Below are 18,956 nucleotides of genomic sequence, written 5' to 3' on the forward strand. Positions count from 1 at the left end.
TCCTCTCTCCCTCTCCCCTGCCTCACATGCTCCCTGTCACAGCCTGGCCTGAGTGCATAATTCTCTCAGAGGAGGAAGCAGCCCATGCTCGCCTAGATTTGCAAAAACCTAGATCTGCAAGAGAGCAGGAAAATCCAGGATTGGAAGGCAGTCTTGCTTCCTTCCCCTGGGAGAATCCTGACTTCCTGGTCCCTCCTTCCATAGTGTCACACTGCCCAGGGACTGCCTCCAATGTGGGACTCAGGCACAACAAATCTACGAGTGTGTCACAGCCCTTCATTTCATCACCGTGGAACCTAAAGCCAGAGAGGAAAACCGTGGAAATACAGGGGAACAGGCTCAGCCAGGCAAATTAGGGCTGCCCTCTTGCTCTTTAATTAGTTCTCTTCTGTGTGTGAAATTGCTCTGCAGGACATCTGCTAGGGTGGTGTTGAAGGTCAGGGTCCTGTGACCTCCAAGCCACCTTTGTTCACCAGAGTTGGAAAGGCTTGAATCTGCCCTGTTATTTATTGCTTAGGGTTACACTTTGTAAGGAAGTGCCTTAATAAACACCTTTTCTGCATCCTGGCAGCTGCCAACTGCCCTTCAGTCCCTCACATTCTGGTTAGCAGCCAAGTGTATTAACCATCTGTACCTCCCGGGGACTCTCATTTGTAAAAGTGGGGTGATACTGCTTTCTCCTCTCCTCATCAGGGTCAGATATTGATAAGAGAAGCTCAGATTGTTGCTGGTATGTAGAATCCTCAAAGCTCATTCACACATATTCACATACACACACACACACACAGACACATCCTCAATGCCATCAAGTTGGTTCTAACTCATAGCAACGCTCCATCAAGTTTCTGGGGCTGTAAGTTGAATTCTAAGGCGCGTGCTCTACTCACTGGCGACCCTCCTGTGTATTTCCAAGGCTGCAAATTACACGGAAGGAGATGGCCCACCTCCTTCCCACAGAGCCACACACTGGGGGATTCAAACCGACAGAAAGGTCCGGCCTTTTTTGGTGAGCAGTATAACTCCCAGTGGACTCTGCCACCAGGCGAGTTTAGATAAACTTTAGGAAGAGACTAAGTGACCGATGTCCAACAATTAGTCAGTGACAACATCACGGGTCACAGCAGAACATTGTCTTTCTATAGAGGCGTCCATCACTCATGAGTTAATATGACGTCATATTTTGTGTATTGTGTAGGTGAGGACTTCGGTGGTGTGAAATGGCACAGCAGCTCTGACAACGGACTCACATATGCCGGCAATCAGGAGAATGATAGAAGGCTAGGCAACAGTTTATCCTGATGCGTGGAAAGTCACCCCAGGGCTAAGCAACATTTGCTATTGTAAGCTTCATCAGGATTGAAGTCATCTCAGCGGTAGCCATCTCTCCTGTCTATGGGATAGAATAGGTGAGAACACTATCTGAACCATGAAGTCCTGCAGAGCTGGGAAGCTCCATTCATACAAGAAATCCTGTGGGGATGCCACGGATCGCTGTCCTAGTCACTGATGACGTGTCAAACCCATGAAAGTACCACAGGAAGTCACGATTAAGGCCAAGGGCACCATACCTGTTGACTCCTGTGTACACCGTATCTGAGGTCATTGACGAAGTGCTCGCAGTTCCCCTCAATCAGGCTGTACTGCACGGTCTTGTTGACCATCATCTTTGTCCGCTGAATGATCTTGTCCACTGGCAGAGGCACGTATGTCCCATCGAGCTTATTGTTGATCTTCCAGGAGCAGCCATGCAACACGTCCTCCAGACGGCTGTATTTTACAATGGCTCGGTTGCTGAAGACAGAGGTGATGCTGCCGACTTCAAATTCCTCACCTAGAGACCAAAAACAAACTAAAGGTGGAGTGTGGCTGTGGGTGCTGCACTGGCTCACTCCAAGACTAAGCCAGAAAGGGCAGTCCCCTCCTCTGAAGATTTACCCCCTTAGACACCCCACTGTTGTGTTGTTGTTAATTGCCGTTGAGTCGAGCACGACTCACAGCAACCTTGTGAACAAAAGGCCTGAAGCCTTTCTATAATTCTCAACATTTATCAAAGTTCATAGAGTTTCCAGAAGCACGTTGTTTAGGAAGTGGATGCCACTCCTGCTTCCAGTATACAGCAGTGCTATTCTGACTTACAAGTTTACGATGAGTTGAAATCAACTGTTAAGTGGCTTTTTGGTTTTATCATTAACTTATTATTATTATTATTATTATTATTATTATTATTATTATTACCATCATCATCAAGTTTGACTCATGGTGACCCCATAACAAAAGATCCTATTTCTACCCATTCCAAAGAAAGATGATCCACCAGAATATAGATTATAGAACAATGTCATTGCCACCAATGATACAGTCATAATGTAAGCAGAATCTTTTGGGAAAGAATTTTAAAGTAACTAGAACAGTACATCAACATGGAGCTTCCAGAAAGTGAAGCTGAATTCAGAAAGTATGCGAAACAAGGGATCTCAGAGCTAACAAAGTTAATCGTGGCTGAAAGCAGAGAGTATTAGAAAGATGTTAACCTGTGTTTTATTAACTATGAAAACACTGTGTGTCCCATCAAATGATAAACAACACCAGGAAGAATGGAAAAGTGGGAGCAAAGACCAAGAGGGACTCGTTCAAGTAGAACAAGGGGAAACTGTGTGGTTCAAAATCAGGAAAGGTTCAAAATCATGATGCATCAAATGGTGTCATTTTACTGTACCTGTTCAACCGCTATGCTGAATAAATAATGTGAGAAACTTGACTATAAAGTGAAGAAAGGGGCATCAGGATTAGAGGAAAGTTCATCAACAAGTCACCATTTACAGATTATCCAACCCTGCTTGTGGAAAGTAGCACACATTCACTGGAGATCAAAGAAGACAGCCATTGGTAATGACTAAACTGCAATATAAAAAACCAAACCAAAAAGAAAACAAAACACCTCTTCACAAATGGGCTGATACTCAACATCATAACACATGAAGAAAAGATTGCCATTTTCAAGGACTTTCTTTTCCAAAATCAGCACTAATGGGATCAGCAGTTAAGAAAGCAAGCAATGGAGGACAACAGGCAAGTATTCTGCACGAGAATTTTTTAAATGTTAAAAACCAAAGACATCAGGGAGCTCTGGTGGCCTAGTGGCAAGAAGCTGCACTGCAATCCCAGAGGCGCATGGTTCAAACCCACCAGATCCTCTACGGAGAAGGAGGAACAATCTCCTCCTGTACCAGTCAGATCTGATTTGATGGTATACACACACACACACACACACACACACACACACACACACAAACCCAAAACAAAACCAACCAAAAACAGAGACATAATATTGAGGACTAAGATGTGCCTTGCCCAAACTACAGTATTTTCAACTGCCTCATATGCATATGAAGCTGGACAATGAATGAGGAATACCAAAGGATCAATGCCTGTGAACTATGTGATTGTGGTGAACTAAAGAATTCCAATTCTCTGGATGCCAAAAGAAGAAACAAATTTGTCTCAGAAGAAGTACAGCCAGAATACTCTTCAGAAGGATGGTGTGATTTTGTCTCATAAACATTGGATATATTATTAGGAGAGATCAGTCCCTGCAGAAGGACATCACGCTTGACAAAGCACAGAGTCGGTGGAAACCAGAAGCCCTTCAACTGGAAGGGTTGACACCGGGTTCCAATGTTCTTAGCAATGATTGTGACTATGGCTCCGAACTCAGTGCTTCATTCTATTTCACTTTATTGTACATAGAAACAACTTGGCAGCACCCAACATTGAACTGCTGTCAATTCAAAATAGAGATTCAGAGCTCTGCTGGCCTAGTGGCAAGAAACTGCACTGCAATCCTAGAGGTATGTGGTTTGAATCCGCCAGATGCTCTGCTGGAGAGGGAGGGGCAATCTCCTCCTGTACCAGTCAGATCCGATTTGACAGTACACACACACAAAATAATAAAATTAAATTTAAAAAAATAGAGATTCAAGCTCTTACATTTGTATTTTAAAACAAAGGATGTCTTAGTAAGCCAGGAGCTTGAACAGTTCTGGACACTTTATTAGACACCCAGCGATTATTAGAGCATTAGTAAGCATTAGAGTAGTAGAGTTTTACATTGTAAATAAGGTCCAGTCATATTTGAGGGTGTTTTATTGCTAAGAAAGCAACAGCTGAGGAACACGATTCATCACTTCAAGATCAGTATTTCAACACAGTCTCCACTCTTACATGGGGAAGCCAGATGCACCACGTAATCATCTTCTACGTAGATGGCCCAGTGCTCATAGCCAATTCGAAAAATTTCAATCAGGTCTCCAGGTCTAGGCTTTGGTTTGCCCTATAGTGGAAAACAAAAGAAAAACAGACACAGACTTGGAACTTGCCCAAGGAATTAGAGACCTAGGGAGTTGCTGCAGCTCAGCCTAAGGCCCCCTCACCGTTGATTATCATTTTACTCAAGTTGGAGCAAGCTGCCTTCACACAATGGACCAAACCACACCCCTTCTCCTGTTAGCACTCTTGTCATCAGAAGCTGTGTGTGCTACTTGTTCACCTACTGCCTCTTAACTCCAAATGGACCTCCAATAAACATCTTGGATTAACAATGGAAGTCCCTTAGGAATTGCTTCTTTAAAATTAGTAAGATGTGTTCTCAATAACTTTCTCAGTAGACAGTGAGGGGAGGACATTACAAGCAGGAAGAGCATTTCCTGCAATTTCTGGCCAGGGAGGGGGACAATCAGTGGTCATTAATGAGGACAGTCAGTGGACAATTCCTGAGTTCCCACTCTCAGAGCCTCAGCACTCTGCCAGCCTCAGCTTCTCTGAGATCCTTTGGACAGAAAAATCAGTGACCAAAGGCCTGCTGCCCACATGGGTCCACTGAGTCCCACCTCCCTTGCCATCCCCACCCCTGAGGCCCCCATGAGGCCTGCTAGTTTCCCAGAGAGCCTTCCCCTCGTCTGTCCATCCGCTTGGTCAGTTATTGGCCAGCAGTCTTCCATCTACATCTAGAAGGCTGTATTGCTTTTCATCTGATGCTTTCTTAGCATTCATTTCTTTCATTTTTATATTCTCTAGGTAACGAGTTATTGTCATTCTACTTACATTTACTTCTTTAAATGTTATTTATAATAGCTCTTTTGAAGTCTTTGTCTGAAAGACCCAATATCTGGGTCCCCTAGGAAACAATTTCTATTGACTTTTCACCACTGGACCTATAGGCAACATCACTATAGATGGAGAAAAGATTGAAACTCTCAATGATTTCATCTTGATTGGGTCCTCAATCAACACCCATGGCACCTGCAGTCAGGAAATCAGATGTATCGCACTGGGAAAGTCTGCAGTCAGAAACCTCTCCAAATCATTGAGGAGCAATGCTGTCAGTCTGAGGACTAAAGTGTGCCTGACTCAAGCCATGGTCTGTTTAATCACTTGCTGTGCATCTGAAAGCTGGAAAATAAATAAAAATAACAGAAAAACCAAAGGCTCTGAGTTGTGGTGTTGGAGAAGAGCACTAAATATCCCAGGAAAGGCCAAAAGAACAAACTGTTATGTCTTGCATGGATGATAAAGCTTTGTCTCACATACTCTGGGCATGTTGCTAAGAGAGACTATTCACTGGAGAGGGACATCATGCTTGGAAAGGTACAGGAGCAGTAAAAGAGATGTTGCCCCTCAGCCGATTGGGTTGACACAGTGACTACAGCAGTGGGCTTGAGTGTGGCAGAGTTTGTGAGATGGCACAGGACAGGACAGGGTTCCGAACTGTTGTTTGTAGGATCACCGTGGGTCATACTTGATCTGACAGCACCTAATAACAAACTTGTCCAAAGCTGAATGGAAGATTTCGAAGGGCAGCCAAGTATTATCATGAAATGTGAAAAGAGCTACCATTAGAAAACCAAAAAATAAAAAAAGAACATTTGTCATGTCTCAAGGCAAAAGAAGGAAAGTAAAAAAGTCAATGTGGCAATTAATTAAAGGATCCTGTGGGAAAAATATTGTTTGATGCAGGAAGTACAAAAAGAAGATGGAAGGAATAAATAATCTCCGTACCAAAAAGAAGCAATCTATGCTGACCTAGCATATATTAAAAAAACAGTATAACTGCAGACTTTCCTTCCCAATGTAATATGTCGTCTGATCTCCTGAATGCTGATACCAAGGGTGTGGACTGTGGATCCAAGTAAGATGAGGTCATGGACAATTTCAATCTTCATCAATCATATTTATTAGGACAGCAAAAAATGACAAAGATAGAATACACCATGTTGATAAGGGTGTAGAGAAACTGGAACTCTAATACATGCTGATCAGAATGTAAAATTATAGAGTCGTGAGGAGGAAATCTAAGTTAAACGTACCCAGACTATGCAAAGTAACCATTTCAGTTGGAGATATTCAATCAAGAGAAGAGAAAGCATGTCTATGCAAAAATATGTACATAGATTTTCATAGTAACTTTAGTAATATTAGCCAAAAATTGGAAACCACCAAAATGCTAGTGGACAAGTCAAAGTCTAAACTAACAAGTATAATTATATATCTGTATCCACCCTTCTATCTATCTATTTCTCTATCTATCTACCAATCGGTAAATATACTTCTAAGAAAATGTTATTGATAGCATAAATAATATGATATGAATGTAATTTAAAATAATTATGTAGAGTATAATGAGTTGGGGAGGCAAAAGATGATTTTTTGAGACATTGTGATTCCATTTAAGTATCTAAATAGGGCAATCTAATCTACAGCAACAGAAAGAAAATCCATTGTTGCCTGGCACAGGGAAAGGAAGAGATTGCTAAGGGTTACAAGAAAATATTATCTTGATAGTTGTAATGGTTTCATGGATGTTGATATAATCAAAATTTAACAAACTGCACATTTTAAAGAGGTCACTGTATCTCAATAACTTATATCTTAATAAAGCTGCTTTTCTTACAGAAAGGGAATAACCAACAATCCCAAGGCAAAGTGTGGTTCATTTTATCACACAACCTAACTAAAGTAACATAGAACACGGATGAAAATCGCTGGGAAGCTATGTATGCTTGGAGACTGTGACACTTGCCTTAGCTGTTTCTTTCGTTATCTGCACTGGACTCTCGGGCTTCACGGATGGATTAGATTCTGCCCTCTTCAGGCTGGGGTTAATATCCAAGTCAACTTCAGTCTTCTCCCTAATGAATTTCACACAGCGTTTTGCAATTATCAAAATACAGGTGATTACAGGCCACTTCATATCTGTGACTTCTGTGAGGTTTTATTTTAGATTCTAGAAAAATATTTTCCTCTAAAATTGTTCCTCCAAAGCTCTACTTGTCATTAAACCCATTGCCATTGAGTTGGAACAGACTCATAGCTGACCCTTCTGCAGGTTTTCAGCGGTTGTGCATCACACGAGAGGAGATTATACATCTTTCTCTCAAGGAACAGCTGGTGGATTTGAATTACCTGCCTTTGAGTTAGCAGTCTAAGTTCTTACCCACTAGGCTACAGGAGCATATCGTGTTATGCAGATGACACAACATTGCTTGCTTAAAGGGAAGAGGACTTGAATGAAACTCATGCTGCAGAAAATCAAAGACTACAGCCTTCAATATGAATTGCATCTCAACAAGAAGACAAAATCCTCACCTCTGGACCAATAAGCAACAGCATGATAGAGGGAGGAAAGATTGAAATTGTCCACGACTTCATCTTACTTGGATCCACAATTAACACCCCTGGTACCAGTAGTCAGGAGATCAGGTGATGAGTTGCATTTGGAAGGCCCACTGTCAGAGACCTCTCCAAATTACTGAGGTACAGTGATATCAATTAGAAGACTAAGGTGCTGATTCAGGCCATGATTTTTTCAGTCACTTGCTATGCATCTGAAAGTTGGTCAATGAATAAGGATGACAGAAGAAAAAAATGATGTCTTTGAGCTGTGGTTTTAGAGAAAAGTATTGAATATATCTCCTTGACTGCCAAAAGAACAAACAAATATGCCTTGGAGAAAGTACAGCCAAAATGTTCCTTGGAGGCAAAGATGATAAAGCTTTGTCTCACATATTTTGGGCATATTGTTAGGAAAGGCGATCCCTTGGATCCCTTGGAATGGAACATCATGCTTGGAAAGGTGAAGGGTCAACAAGAAGGACTAATATGGTGACTGCAACAATGGACTCAAGGAGGTTAGAGATGAGGATGGCACGGGACAGGACAGGGTTCAGATCTGTTCACAGAGTCACTATGGGTTGTATTCAACTGGACAGCACCTAACAACAACAACATTTCACAAAAAATAATTGTTGTTTATTGCTTTTCTGACAATGGTTGACAAGTACACAAATCAATGAGTAGTTTTCAGGATGTTTTAAGATTTGCTAATAATCCTTTCAAATGCTGATTTCAAAATATTTACACATGAAATACATGGTAATGGTTCAATGAAAAACAGATGAGTTAGGATTTTTAACCTAGAGAATTGCTTAGTGTTTGTTAAGAATGTTTCTTGTAGGGAGCTCTGGTGGCCTAGTAGTAAGAAGCTGCACTGCAATCCCAGAGGTATGTGGTTCAAATCCACCAGATGCTCTGCTGGAGAAAAAGGGGCAATCTCCTCCTGTGCCAGCTGGTTCTGATTCGATGGCACAGAACAAACTAAAAAAAGAAGAAGAAGAAGACTGTTTCTTGTTGTAATGTGCTGTCAAGTTGCTTGTGACCCATAGCGACCCTATGTACAAGAGCCCTGAAACCTGCTCTGTCATGTGCCAACTTTACTGCCTCTGACACACCTAACCTTTTTACCCCAGTCATTGTTGATGATCTTCCTCTCTTTCTCTGCCCAGCCTTTATGTAAAAAAATAATAATAAAAATAAAGAGAATGTTCATGTAGCTGACCTCAGAAAAGACAACTTAATTAGCAGCTTACTAAACAAAACTGCTCATGTAGATGGTCAGTGAAAGAGGAAGACTCTCAACAAGATGGGTTGATACAGTAACTACCACAGTGGACTTGAACGTGACAGAGATCCTGATGGTGCAGGACAGGGCAAGGCTCAGACCTGCCTTTCAAAGAGTCGCTATGAGTCGTGGTCAGCTGGACGGCACCTAATAGCAACAACATATAAAATGAAGTTAGAAACTGTAAGCAACTCTATAGCTACTGTGGATATTATATATATATTTATTATATTATATCCCATTATATATTATATCCTATTATATATTATATCCCATTATATTATATTATATATTATATTATATTATATTTATTATATCAGATTCTATCATATCATATCACATTATATCATACTATATCATACATACTGTATCATATCATGTTATATTGCTATTATTATGCTATCCTAATATACTTTGTTCTTCATCTTTATTCTCAAATAACTAAATAGAATAGCAGATTATAGTAATAAAAATCCTGACTGTTTTCAATACCAAAAAAAAATGCAGAAACAAGGGCGTTCACTTGTGAAAATAAACTGGTTCTCTTAACTGTTCGGCATCAGTTAAACGTCTGAGCCCTTCTTTTTTTTTTGCTCTCCTCCCTCCTGGTTGTCAAATGAGAGGTATTTGCATTTCAAGGTCTCAGATTACAATTAACTTTCCCACTTTCTTAAACATCAGAGTTAATTCTGCAAAAGATTTATCTATTGTCCAAAGAAGTGGCCCCTTCAGACTAAGAATCTCACCCTTGTTTGCCGCTTTTCATCTGATCTGATGTGCCCTGCTGAGGTGACGTGGGCGTCTTGGGCGACTGGGGTGGAAGTTGAATTGACGTCTGGCATCCCAAGGATTCCTCTAATTGAAGAGGGGGGGGAAATTATTTTAAAACCACAATTGTCGATTGTTGCTGTTGTTGTTATGTGCTGTCGAGTTGCCTGGGACTCATGGTGACCCTATATGTACAATAGCCGTAGACCTTGCTCTATCCTGTGCCAATCTCACTGTCTCCAACACACCTATGCCGATTACCTCAGTCACTGAATCCTGCGCTGTCCCTCCACCCTCCCAAGCATGACATCCTTCTTCAAGGACCAGTCCCTCCTTGCAACATGTCCAAAGCATGTCAGACGAAGCTTCAGACTCCTTGCCTCCAAGGAGCAGCCAAATTTAACTCTCTCTTGGATAAACTTGTTTGTTCTCTTAGGAGTCCATGGTACTCTTCTCCAGCACCACAGCTCAAAGGCATCATCAATTCTCCTTCTATCCTCCCTAGTCATTGTCTAGCTCTCTGACAGATAGCAAGTAATTGCAAAGACCATGGCCTGTGTCAGGTGCACCTTAGTCTCCAAAGTGACACCATTGCTCTTCAGTACTTGTCGATTGGGAGGCTTTAACCTGTGAGAGGATTCAAGCGCCTGGAAGCTGTGCAATGGCAGCCTCATTATTCTAATCCAGAACCTTAGCTGCTTCCTGCTACGCCCCCAGGATACTTGCAGATGGATGAAAAGAGGAGGGAAGGAGATTCTCAGGTCCTCTGTGACAGAGAAACAGGGATGTCCAGGAGATAGGGGAGATTGGGAAGGCAAGATGCTGCTCCCCCAGACTAACAAACCCCTTCATCCAGCCTCAGACCCTCAGAAGAGGCTGTAAAGCCAAGTCGGGAACAAGCACCTCTGTCTCACTTCCACCTGAAATGCGGGAAGAAGGTCCTGGATACACACCGGGTCACTTGATCACTATTATTGTTGTTGTTGTTGTTATTGTTGTTGTTGTGTGCCCTTGAGGAACCATGGACTCTAGCTGACCCTCCAGCCAGTTTCCAGAGGCAGGAAATAGTGGCCCCTGTTCTCCCACCGTGTGCCTGTTGAATTCTAACCTCGCATGATACCACGAGGCCACCAGTGCTCCCTCCTGACTCAGTAGGTAAGAACTAGTGATGATTAGTAGACACTGTGGTTGTTCTGGGTTACCAATTCATAGCTCTTGGCAGGTCTTTTGCACAATCAAACAGTGACCACAGTGACTTTTCTGAGGGTCCAAAACCTTCCTGAGCCGTTACCTATAGTGATGAGAACCTTGAGATGACCTGAGGGCCTGGGCGGGGGGTGCCTACGGGGAGCACCTCCCTTCGCAGACAAATCGAGGTGGCCAGTCTACCTGAGAGAAGGCTCGACCAGGACCCCTGGGGCCCAAGTACCTGAGGCTGAGCAGTACTTGGAGTTGGGCCGCGGGAACCGTGGCACTCGGAGCCGGTGCTCGCCCTGGGTCACCGGGTTCAGGCCCATCCCACCACCCATCCTGACGTCCCACCAGCTCCAGGCCTTTCAAGTGACAACGGGCCCAGCCTGGTCCCCAGCAGCGCGGCCTGGGTCTACAGAGCTGCCGGGTTCTGGCGCTGGGGCGTCGCCGTGAAGGGCTGCTGTGTTAGGAAGGGGACAGAGGAGACCTGGGAGCTTTGCAAACGGCGGTGGCGCGAGGATAGACGCGCCAGAGAGGAGGGGGCGAAGGGCAGAGGTGTCTGGAAAGGTGGGCGCGCGCAGGAGGCGGACAGAGTGCACGCGAACTTGGCGATGCGCATGTCTGAGGCACTGGGAACACGTCCAGGGGCAGAGATGGCTGCTAATGACTGCACTAGAAGGTTCCAGAGTCTGGGAGTCTCTGAGAGAGCTGACAACAGAAGAAGGTGGGGACTGGGGGTGGTTCCTGGAGTGGAAAGCAGCACAGACTGTGGGAAGGTCTTACACACTTACACACACACACACACACACACACACACACACACAAATCCCCTCTATTGCAGGATTATAAAACACTCAATTTTGGCAATATTTTCATTATTGTTGTTGTTATTTCTATGTGCCATCAAGTCACTTGTGACTCATAGCGACCCTATGTACAACAACCCTAAACCCTGCCCTATCCTGTGCCAATTTCACTGCCTCTGACACACCCATCCCAATTACCCCAGTCACTGAATCAATCCAACTCATAGAAGGTCTTCCCCTTCTACACCGTCCCTCCACCTTCCCAAGCATTATGTCCCTCTCCAAGGACTTCTCCCTCCTTACAACATGTCCAAAGTATGTCAGATGAAGCCTCAGAGTCCTTGCCTCCAAGGAGCAGCCTGGTTTAACCCTCTCCGGGATGAATCTGTTTGTTTTCCTAGCAGTCCAGGGTACAATCAATACTCTTCTCCAGCACCACAGCTCAAAGGCATCAATTCTCCTTCTATCCTCCTTAGTCATTGTCCAACTTTCTGATGCATAACAAGTGATTGCAAAGACTATGGCCTGTATCAGATGCACCTTAGTCTCCAGAGTGACAGCACTGCTCTTCAGTACTCTGGAGAGGTCCCTAACAGCTGACTTTCCCATCACAATACTTTTTTTTTTATTTCCTGGCTACTGGTGCCAAGAGTATTGACTGTGGAGCCAAGCAGACTAAAGTTGTTAACAATCTCAATGTCTTCACCATCCATCCCAATGCTGATGGTTCAGTGGTGCAAATCTTTGTCTTCTTGACATTAAGCTTCAATCCATACTGAAGGCTGCAGTTCTTGACCCTCTGCAGCAAGCATTTCAGGTCCTCCTCGGTTTCAGCAAGCAGGGTTGTGTCATCTGCATAACGCAGATTGTTAATAGATCTTCCACCAATCCTGATGTCACACTTTTCCTCATAGGGTCCAGGCTCTTGGATAATCTGCTCTGCATACAGGTTGAAAAGGTATGGAGATAGGACACATCCCTGGCATACGCCCTTCCCAATTTTGAACCATGCAGTGTTTCCTTGCTCTGTTCTGACGGCTGCCTCTTGGTCCAAGTATAGGTTTCGCATTAGAACGATCAAGTGTTCTGGGATTCCCATTCTTCTCAGAGTCAGCCACAGTTTGTTATGATACACACAGTCAAATGCCTTTGCATAATCAATGAAACACAGATAGACATTATTATACTAGTTTATTTACAAAATTCTAATACATTGTTTACCAGAACAGATTCTTCCAAGTTCCCTCACCCCCCCAATCAAACTGTACAATTCCATGATTGATCCCCTCCCCGCCCCCCATCCTCATCCCTCTGCTTCCATCCTTCCCCCACCCCCCAGATCCTTATACTCATTCTACAATGACGGTTTCATACAAAATTTGTCATTGTGGGATTGAGTTAGTTCACTCAGCATAATGTTCTCCAGTCCCTCCTAAGTTAGGTAATAATTTACAAAATCTTTGTTCCTGTGTGCTGCATAGTATTCCATCATATGAATGCACCATAATTTCTCAATCCATTCGTTTATGGTTGAATATCTGGGCTGCTTCCTTGTTCTTGCGATGGTGAAAATGCTGCTGTGAACACTGGTGCACAAGTCTCCGTTTGTGCCTCAGTTCTCATTTTCTCAGGTATTCCAAGTATTGGAATAGCTAGGTCATTTGGAATTTCTATGTTCAGCTTTCTGAGGAGGCACATTTTGGTAATATTTTACAAAGCACTCTGTTTCATGGATTGGGAAAGAAGTTCAAAAGTAAAGGGGGAAATTTCTACCGACGTTTCTAAAAGAAAACCATCCCGGCCCTTCCACCAAATAAACATCCACACATCACTTCACTTTACTGCCCAAGAAGATGCCACACAGAAAGTAGCAGGTGACCCTCTGGCAAATTCATTGTAGATCACAGCCAGAGACAAAGGGACATTCAGCCATCGTCAGTCAGCATGGTCGGTTGTGCTGATCAGTTCTTTTGTCTTTTTTTTTTTTTAAATATACTTTATTTTATGGTGATTTTAATGAAAGTTTCTAGAAAAGTTGGATTTTCATTCCTTCACTGATGCACATTTTCTTCCCTTCCCCCTCGCTTTCCCCTCTCCCAGTTCACTTTAGTTGTTTATTTTTTTTTTAAATTTAAACACATCATAAACAGCATTTATTACCTTGGTATATCATTCTGGTCTTGTTGATTAGTTGTTTATTTTTTTAAATATTCATTCATTGTTTTATCATTTCCTCACTTCACCCCCTTTCCCCTTCCTCCAGTCCACTTTTCTATTTTTTTTTGTTGTTGTTGTTTGGTTTTTTTGGTTTGTTTTTGGTTTTGTTTTTATTAATTTTAATAGACATTTACAGAGGTTTTCGATTTCCATTCATTCATTGCCACACTTTTTTCCCTGCCCACCCCTCCCCACCAGTTCGCTCCCCTCTCTGAAAAGAAAAAGAAAAAAAAATTTCTTCATTAGTATACAATTCCCCCACCTCTTCCCCCGCACCCCCATCCCGAGTACACTTCTCTATGCAACCTTAATTCTGGATTCCTGTACTAACCATAATACTCAATCATATAGCACCTCTAATCTGTTCTTTTCCTCATCTGTTTCAATACAATATACATAATTTATCCAGTTTTTTTTCTGTCCAGTCCACTTTTCTATAGTGATTTCTTACCCCATTTTGCCTCCATAGCCTCCTGGGTCTCCTCCACAATCTCCACTTCAGTCTCATCCATGGCCTCCTCCGTCACCACCATAGCCTCCTGGGTCTGCACCATAACTACCACGTCTGTCCCCACCATAGCGACCCTGGTCTCCACCTCTGCCCTCACACCCTCTGTAGCCCCTCTCTCCACCATAGCCTTTCTCCTGGAAATCTCCAGAGGGATGAGAGTCCTCTGGTCTAGGGTCATCGCACTGATTGCAGGAATTTCTTCCAGCAAAGTTCATATTTCCACATGACGAATTAGGGCAAGCCCAGCCCTCACCTTCAGGTATCCACTTCTCCCTTGAAAGCCACCACCACCTCTATATCCTCCACAGTCTCGTCGGCCACCTCCACTTCCACCTCCTCTCATGAACTCAGGTCTTCTGCTGGTGAAGGACCCTTTAATGATGTTCCCACAGAATTTTTTTCCGTCAAACAGGTCAATGGCTGCCTTAGCTGAGGGGGGGGGGTCATCCAATGAAACTGTTGCTTCCCCTTTGGCTTCCCTGTATGCTTGTCTGTGTTGAGATTTATCAGCGGTTTTCCAGTCTGCTTGTTCGTCTTGATAATTCCTATTTGCTTAAAGAACTCTGCTGTTTGTTCACCTTCCTAAATCCTTGCACAAAGATTATGTTGTTATCTCAACTACCAGAATCGGAATCAGCATCTGGTCTGAGTCCATAATCTCTGTGACCAGCAAAAGTATTAAGGCCACAGCAGTCCCCACCCCTTGATCCTGTCAGAGGGCCTCTTCCCTCCTTGTCATATCCCCACGCCCTCTGCCTCCTCTCCGTGACGGCCACAGCCCCTTTTATCTTCTCCACACCTACTCACAGCACCATGGTCATCTCGTAAGTGGTGGCTGTAATTGTCTCTTGGCGAATAACAGGATTGCTGGGTCTTATTATGGAATCGTGCAGCTGATCATAACTTGACTGTTCGTCATATGAGCCTGATGTTGGTTATAGCCTGACTGCTGGGCATAAGGCTCTTGTTGACCACAGTCTGACTGGTCATAGGAAGGAGCTCTTCCACCTTGGCCTCCTGATGGTTCCGTGTTCACTGTCCCTGGTTATCAGACTGCTGCCCGTAAAATCTCTGCTTTGATTCTCATCATCACTGGGGGACTGTGAATAAACTGACTGCCCTTGTCCATAACCGGAGTGGCCACCACAATTCTGTCCATATGGGAATTGGCCAGAATTGCTTTGTGGTGCTCATCCACGGCCTTGGTCGCCTTGATTTCCACGGGAAGACTAACTTTGCTGCTCACAGCCAGACTGACGATAACTTCCAGAATCCGACACGACATGGCTCGCCACGGTGCTGAGCTGTCTGTCAAAGCCTGCCAAGAACAAGGAATAGGAGAGCCAGGTGGTGTGGTGGCCGGAGCAGAACAGAGAGGAAGGGCATTGGCAGGCACACCCAGGAGTTAAAACATGGAGAAGTTCATACTTAAAATTATGTACGCCTTATCTGTACTATGATCAATCTCCATAAGGCTCAAGCTCAAAGTTATTGATGAGTCTTCCTCCAATCCTGATGCCACATTCTTCTACGTATAGTTCAGCTTCTCAAATGATTTGTTCAGCATACAGACTGAATAGGTGTGGAGAAAAGATACAACTTTGACAGACACTTTCTCTAATTTTAAACTTGGCAGACTCAGCCCCTACGCCTTGTCTGACTACTGATAGTGAGCTCTCTCTCCACAAATGCAGTCAATCTGATTCCTTCAGTCCATCAGGTGAGCTCCATGTGTATAGCTGCCCTTTGTGTTTTTTTTTAAAAAGTATTTGTGGTGCATAAAGTGCAAAATTCTATCATTTAATCTCCAGCCTCATTTCTATCACCAAGGGCATATTTTCCAACTACCAATACTTCTTGATTTCCAACGTTTGCATTCCAGGTTAGCAATTATTAATGTATCTTGGTTGCATATTTAATCAATTTGTGCATCCAAGTCAGCAGAAATCCCCACTTCCTTAATCTTTTACTTAGTGGTTGGTGTGTTTGTTTGAATAATAATTGTGTTAGGTCTTCCTTGTTGTGTATAGTTAATATCCTGTCATTCACAGCATCGTGTTTCAGGATAAATCCTGAAATGTGATTTTTGAGAATGAATGCAATACCATTCCTCTTCAGTCCTTTTGACTGATTCAAAATTATTAATATTAGTCCATCTCCACTCAGTAATGCCTAGCATGTAGATCTTTACGTGTTCCATTTCATTTCTGACAACATCTAAATTTCCTGGAATCAGACACTGTACGTTCCACTCTGTTACCATTAACGAATGTTTACAGCTGGTTTTCCTCGTTTTCAGTCTTGCTGCATCAGCAGATGAAGGTACTTCACTGGGTGAAAGCTTTACTTCATTTGTCATTAAGATCAGAGGAAGGAGCTCCGGTGGCCTAGAGGATAATGAGTGGTGCTTCGAACACAAAGGCAGCTGGTTTGGATCCACCAGCTGCTTGCTCTTCAGGAGAAAGAGGGGCAGTCTCCTTCCTTGTGATTTAAGGCCTCTGAAAACCCACTGGAGGGTCAGCTATGAGTCAGGTCAGCTCCACTGCAGGTAACTCCTTTGAGGAAGCAACTCTTACCCAGTCGCATTTAGGGACGTGAACAGTAATGTTCTCATAACTCAGTAGGCAGCGCGTCAGTCTCGTGGTGATATGAACACACACAGGGAAACCAGTGCGAGTCAGAGGCCTCCAATTTGCATGCCTTCTGTTCTCAACACTTTTCCTTCCTCTCTTTTAGTGGAAAACATTTGTGTTTTCCTCTTGTAAGTTTCCACTGTTTCCCCTTGGAGTTTTGAGCTTTCCCAGGTTTTACTGTAGCATTCAAGGTTGTATTTTTTTTTCTCCATACCTATTCAATCTGTAGTTGTGGTGCTAGAGAAGAATCTTGAGGGGATAAATAATGTACACTGCACTGAAACGATGAGGGATAGATCTGTTTAAAAGGAGTATATGATTAGGTATCATTTGTATGACAACAGTCCAGAATAAGAGCTACATAGCAGAGTGGACTGTTGAGGGGAGGTAATAGTGCAAGGATGAAAGAATTATTTTTTCAAAGCGAGCTGGGTTAGGAAGGAAAATGTGCAACAATGAATGAATAGAAATCCAAGATCTCTATAAACTCATTAAAATCTCAATTAAAAATTATTTTTTTTAAAAAAAAGAGTCTTGAACATACCATGGACTAACAAGAAAACAAATAGGTCTGTCTTGGAGAGGGTAAAACCAAGTTTCCCTTTGGAGGCTAGGATTTTGAAGCTCTGTCTCACTTACTTTGGGCACATGGCCAGGAGGGATCAATCCTTGGAGAAGGTCATCATGTTTGGAAGGATGGAGGGACAGCGCAGGAGAGGAAGACCGTGGATGAGATGGATTGATACAGTAACTAGGGTATTGAGTGTAGGTGTGTCGGAGTCAGTGAGACTGGCTCAGGACAGGGCAGGATTCAGAGTTTGCTGTACATAGAGTCATTGTGGGTCACAAGCAACTCGATGGCACATAACAACAACAACAAATATGCAAAAATTATTAACTTTCATAAAGTAGAATTTATCCCTTTGTTTTATGGTTGCCTCTCTTGTCTTTTTCAAGGAAGAAAGCTTAAAAAAAAGGTAAATTTTTTCCTCTCCTCTCTACTTCTCATCTCTGTTAAAACTCTCAAAGACTGATTCTGTCCATGTATAAATTTTCCCTTAGCTTTTTATATTGGTGGTCTTGTATCATAATTGTCCTTTTGTGAATGACTTATATCACTGAGCATAACTTGTTGTAGTTTTCTCTGCATTGTGAATTATTTCATAAACTGTGTATCATTGTCATTGACACATGATCCTCCATTGTGTGAATGTACCACCATTTCTTTAGTCATTTCTCTGTCGTTGGCATTGTGAGCTGTTTCCAACTCTTTGCTTTTTGTAACTAATGTTTCCATAAATATTGGTGTCAGATTGTCAGTTTGTGCTACAGCTCTTATCTCTTTGGGATATAAAGCTATTAGTGGGATGGCTGGACCAAGTGGGATTTCCATCCCCAGATTTCTAAGGAAGCATTAAACTACTCTCCATAGCGATTACACTGTGTTACATCCCCACAATGCCTAAGGATGGCAAGGACTAAGGTTGACAGAAGAATTAATGCCTTTGAGTTGTGGTGCTAGAGAAGAGTATTAAATACACCATGGACTGCCAAGAGAACACACAGGTCTGTCTTGGAGAGGGTGAAACCAAGTTTCTCCTTGGAAGCTAGGCTCCATTTCACATGCACTGAGCACATGGCCAGGAAAGACCAGTTTTTGAAGAAGGACATCATGCTTGGAAGGATGGAGAGGAAGACCCTGGATGAGAGGGATTGACACAGTAACTCAAAACGTTGCAAATAGAGATACCATTTGACCCAGCAATTCCATTACTGGGAATATACCCTAAAAAGACCATAACCGCCATCCAGGCAGATATATGCACACCCATGTTTATCACGGCTTTGTTCACAATAGCAAGGAGTTGGAAACAACC

The 18,956-nt window shown here is 43.1% G+C and overlaps 1 protein-coding gene and 1 pseudogene across 1 annotated transcript in view; both read right to left on the bottom strand.

Annotated features, from left to right (window-relative positions):
- The window catches only part of HRASLS5 (HRAS-like suppressor family, member 5), an 11,535-nt gene extending 297 nt beyond the window's left edge, over positions 1 to 11,238 (bottom strand). Inside the window, exons 1-5 of the mRNA XM_006903115.1 lie at positions 11,151 to 11,238; positions 9,700 to 9,808; positions 7,076 to 7,184; positions 4,222 to 4,330; positions 1,569 to 1,831 (exon numbers count right to left, since the gene is read on the bottom strand). Coding sequence (XP_006903177.1) covers positions 1,569 to 1,831; positions 4,222 to 4,330; positions 7,076 to 7,184; positions 9,700 to 9,808; positions 11,151 to 11,238 — 678 coding nt within the window. The remainder of the gene's footprint in view (positions 1 to 1,568; positions 1,832 to 4,221; positions 4,331 to 7,075; positions 7,185 to 9,699; positions 9,809 to 11,150) is intronic.
- An 86-nt stretch (positions 11,239 to 11,324) lies between these two features.
- LOC102845167 lies at positions 11,325 to 17,032 on the bottom strand (annotated as a pseudogene).
- Positions 17,033 to 18,956: the final 1,924 nt, after the last annotated feature.

Source organism: Elephantulus edwardii, unplaced genomic scaffold, assembly GCF_000299155.1.
Source record: "Elephantulus edwardii isolate Elephantulus edwardi_28Jun2011 unplaced genomic scaffold, EleEdw1.0 scaffold00510, whole genome shotgun sequence".
NCBI classification, from domain to species: domain Eukaryota; kingdom Metazoa; phylum Chordata; class Mammalia; order Macroscelidea; family Macroscelididae; genus Elephantulus; species Elephantulus edwardii.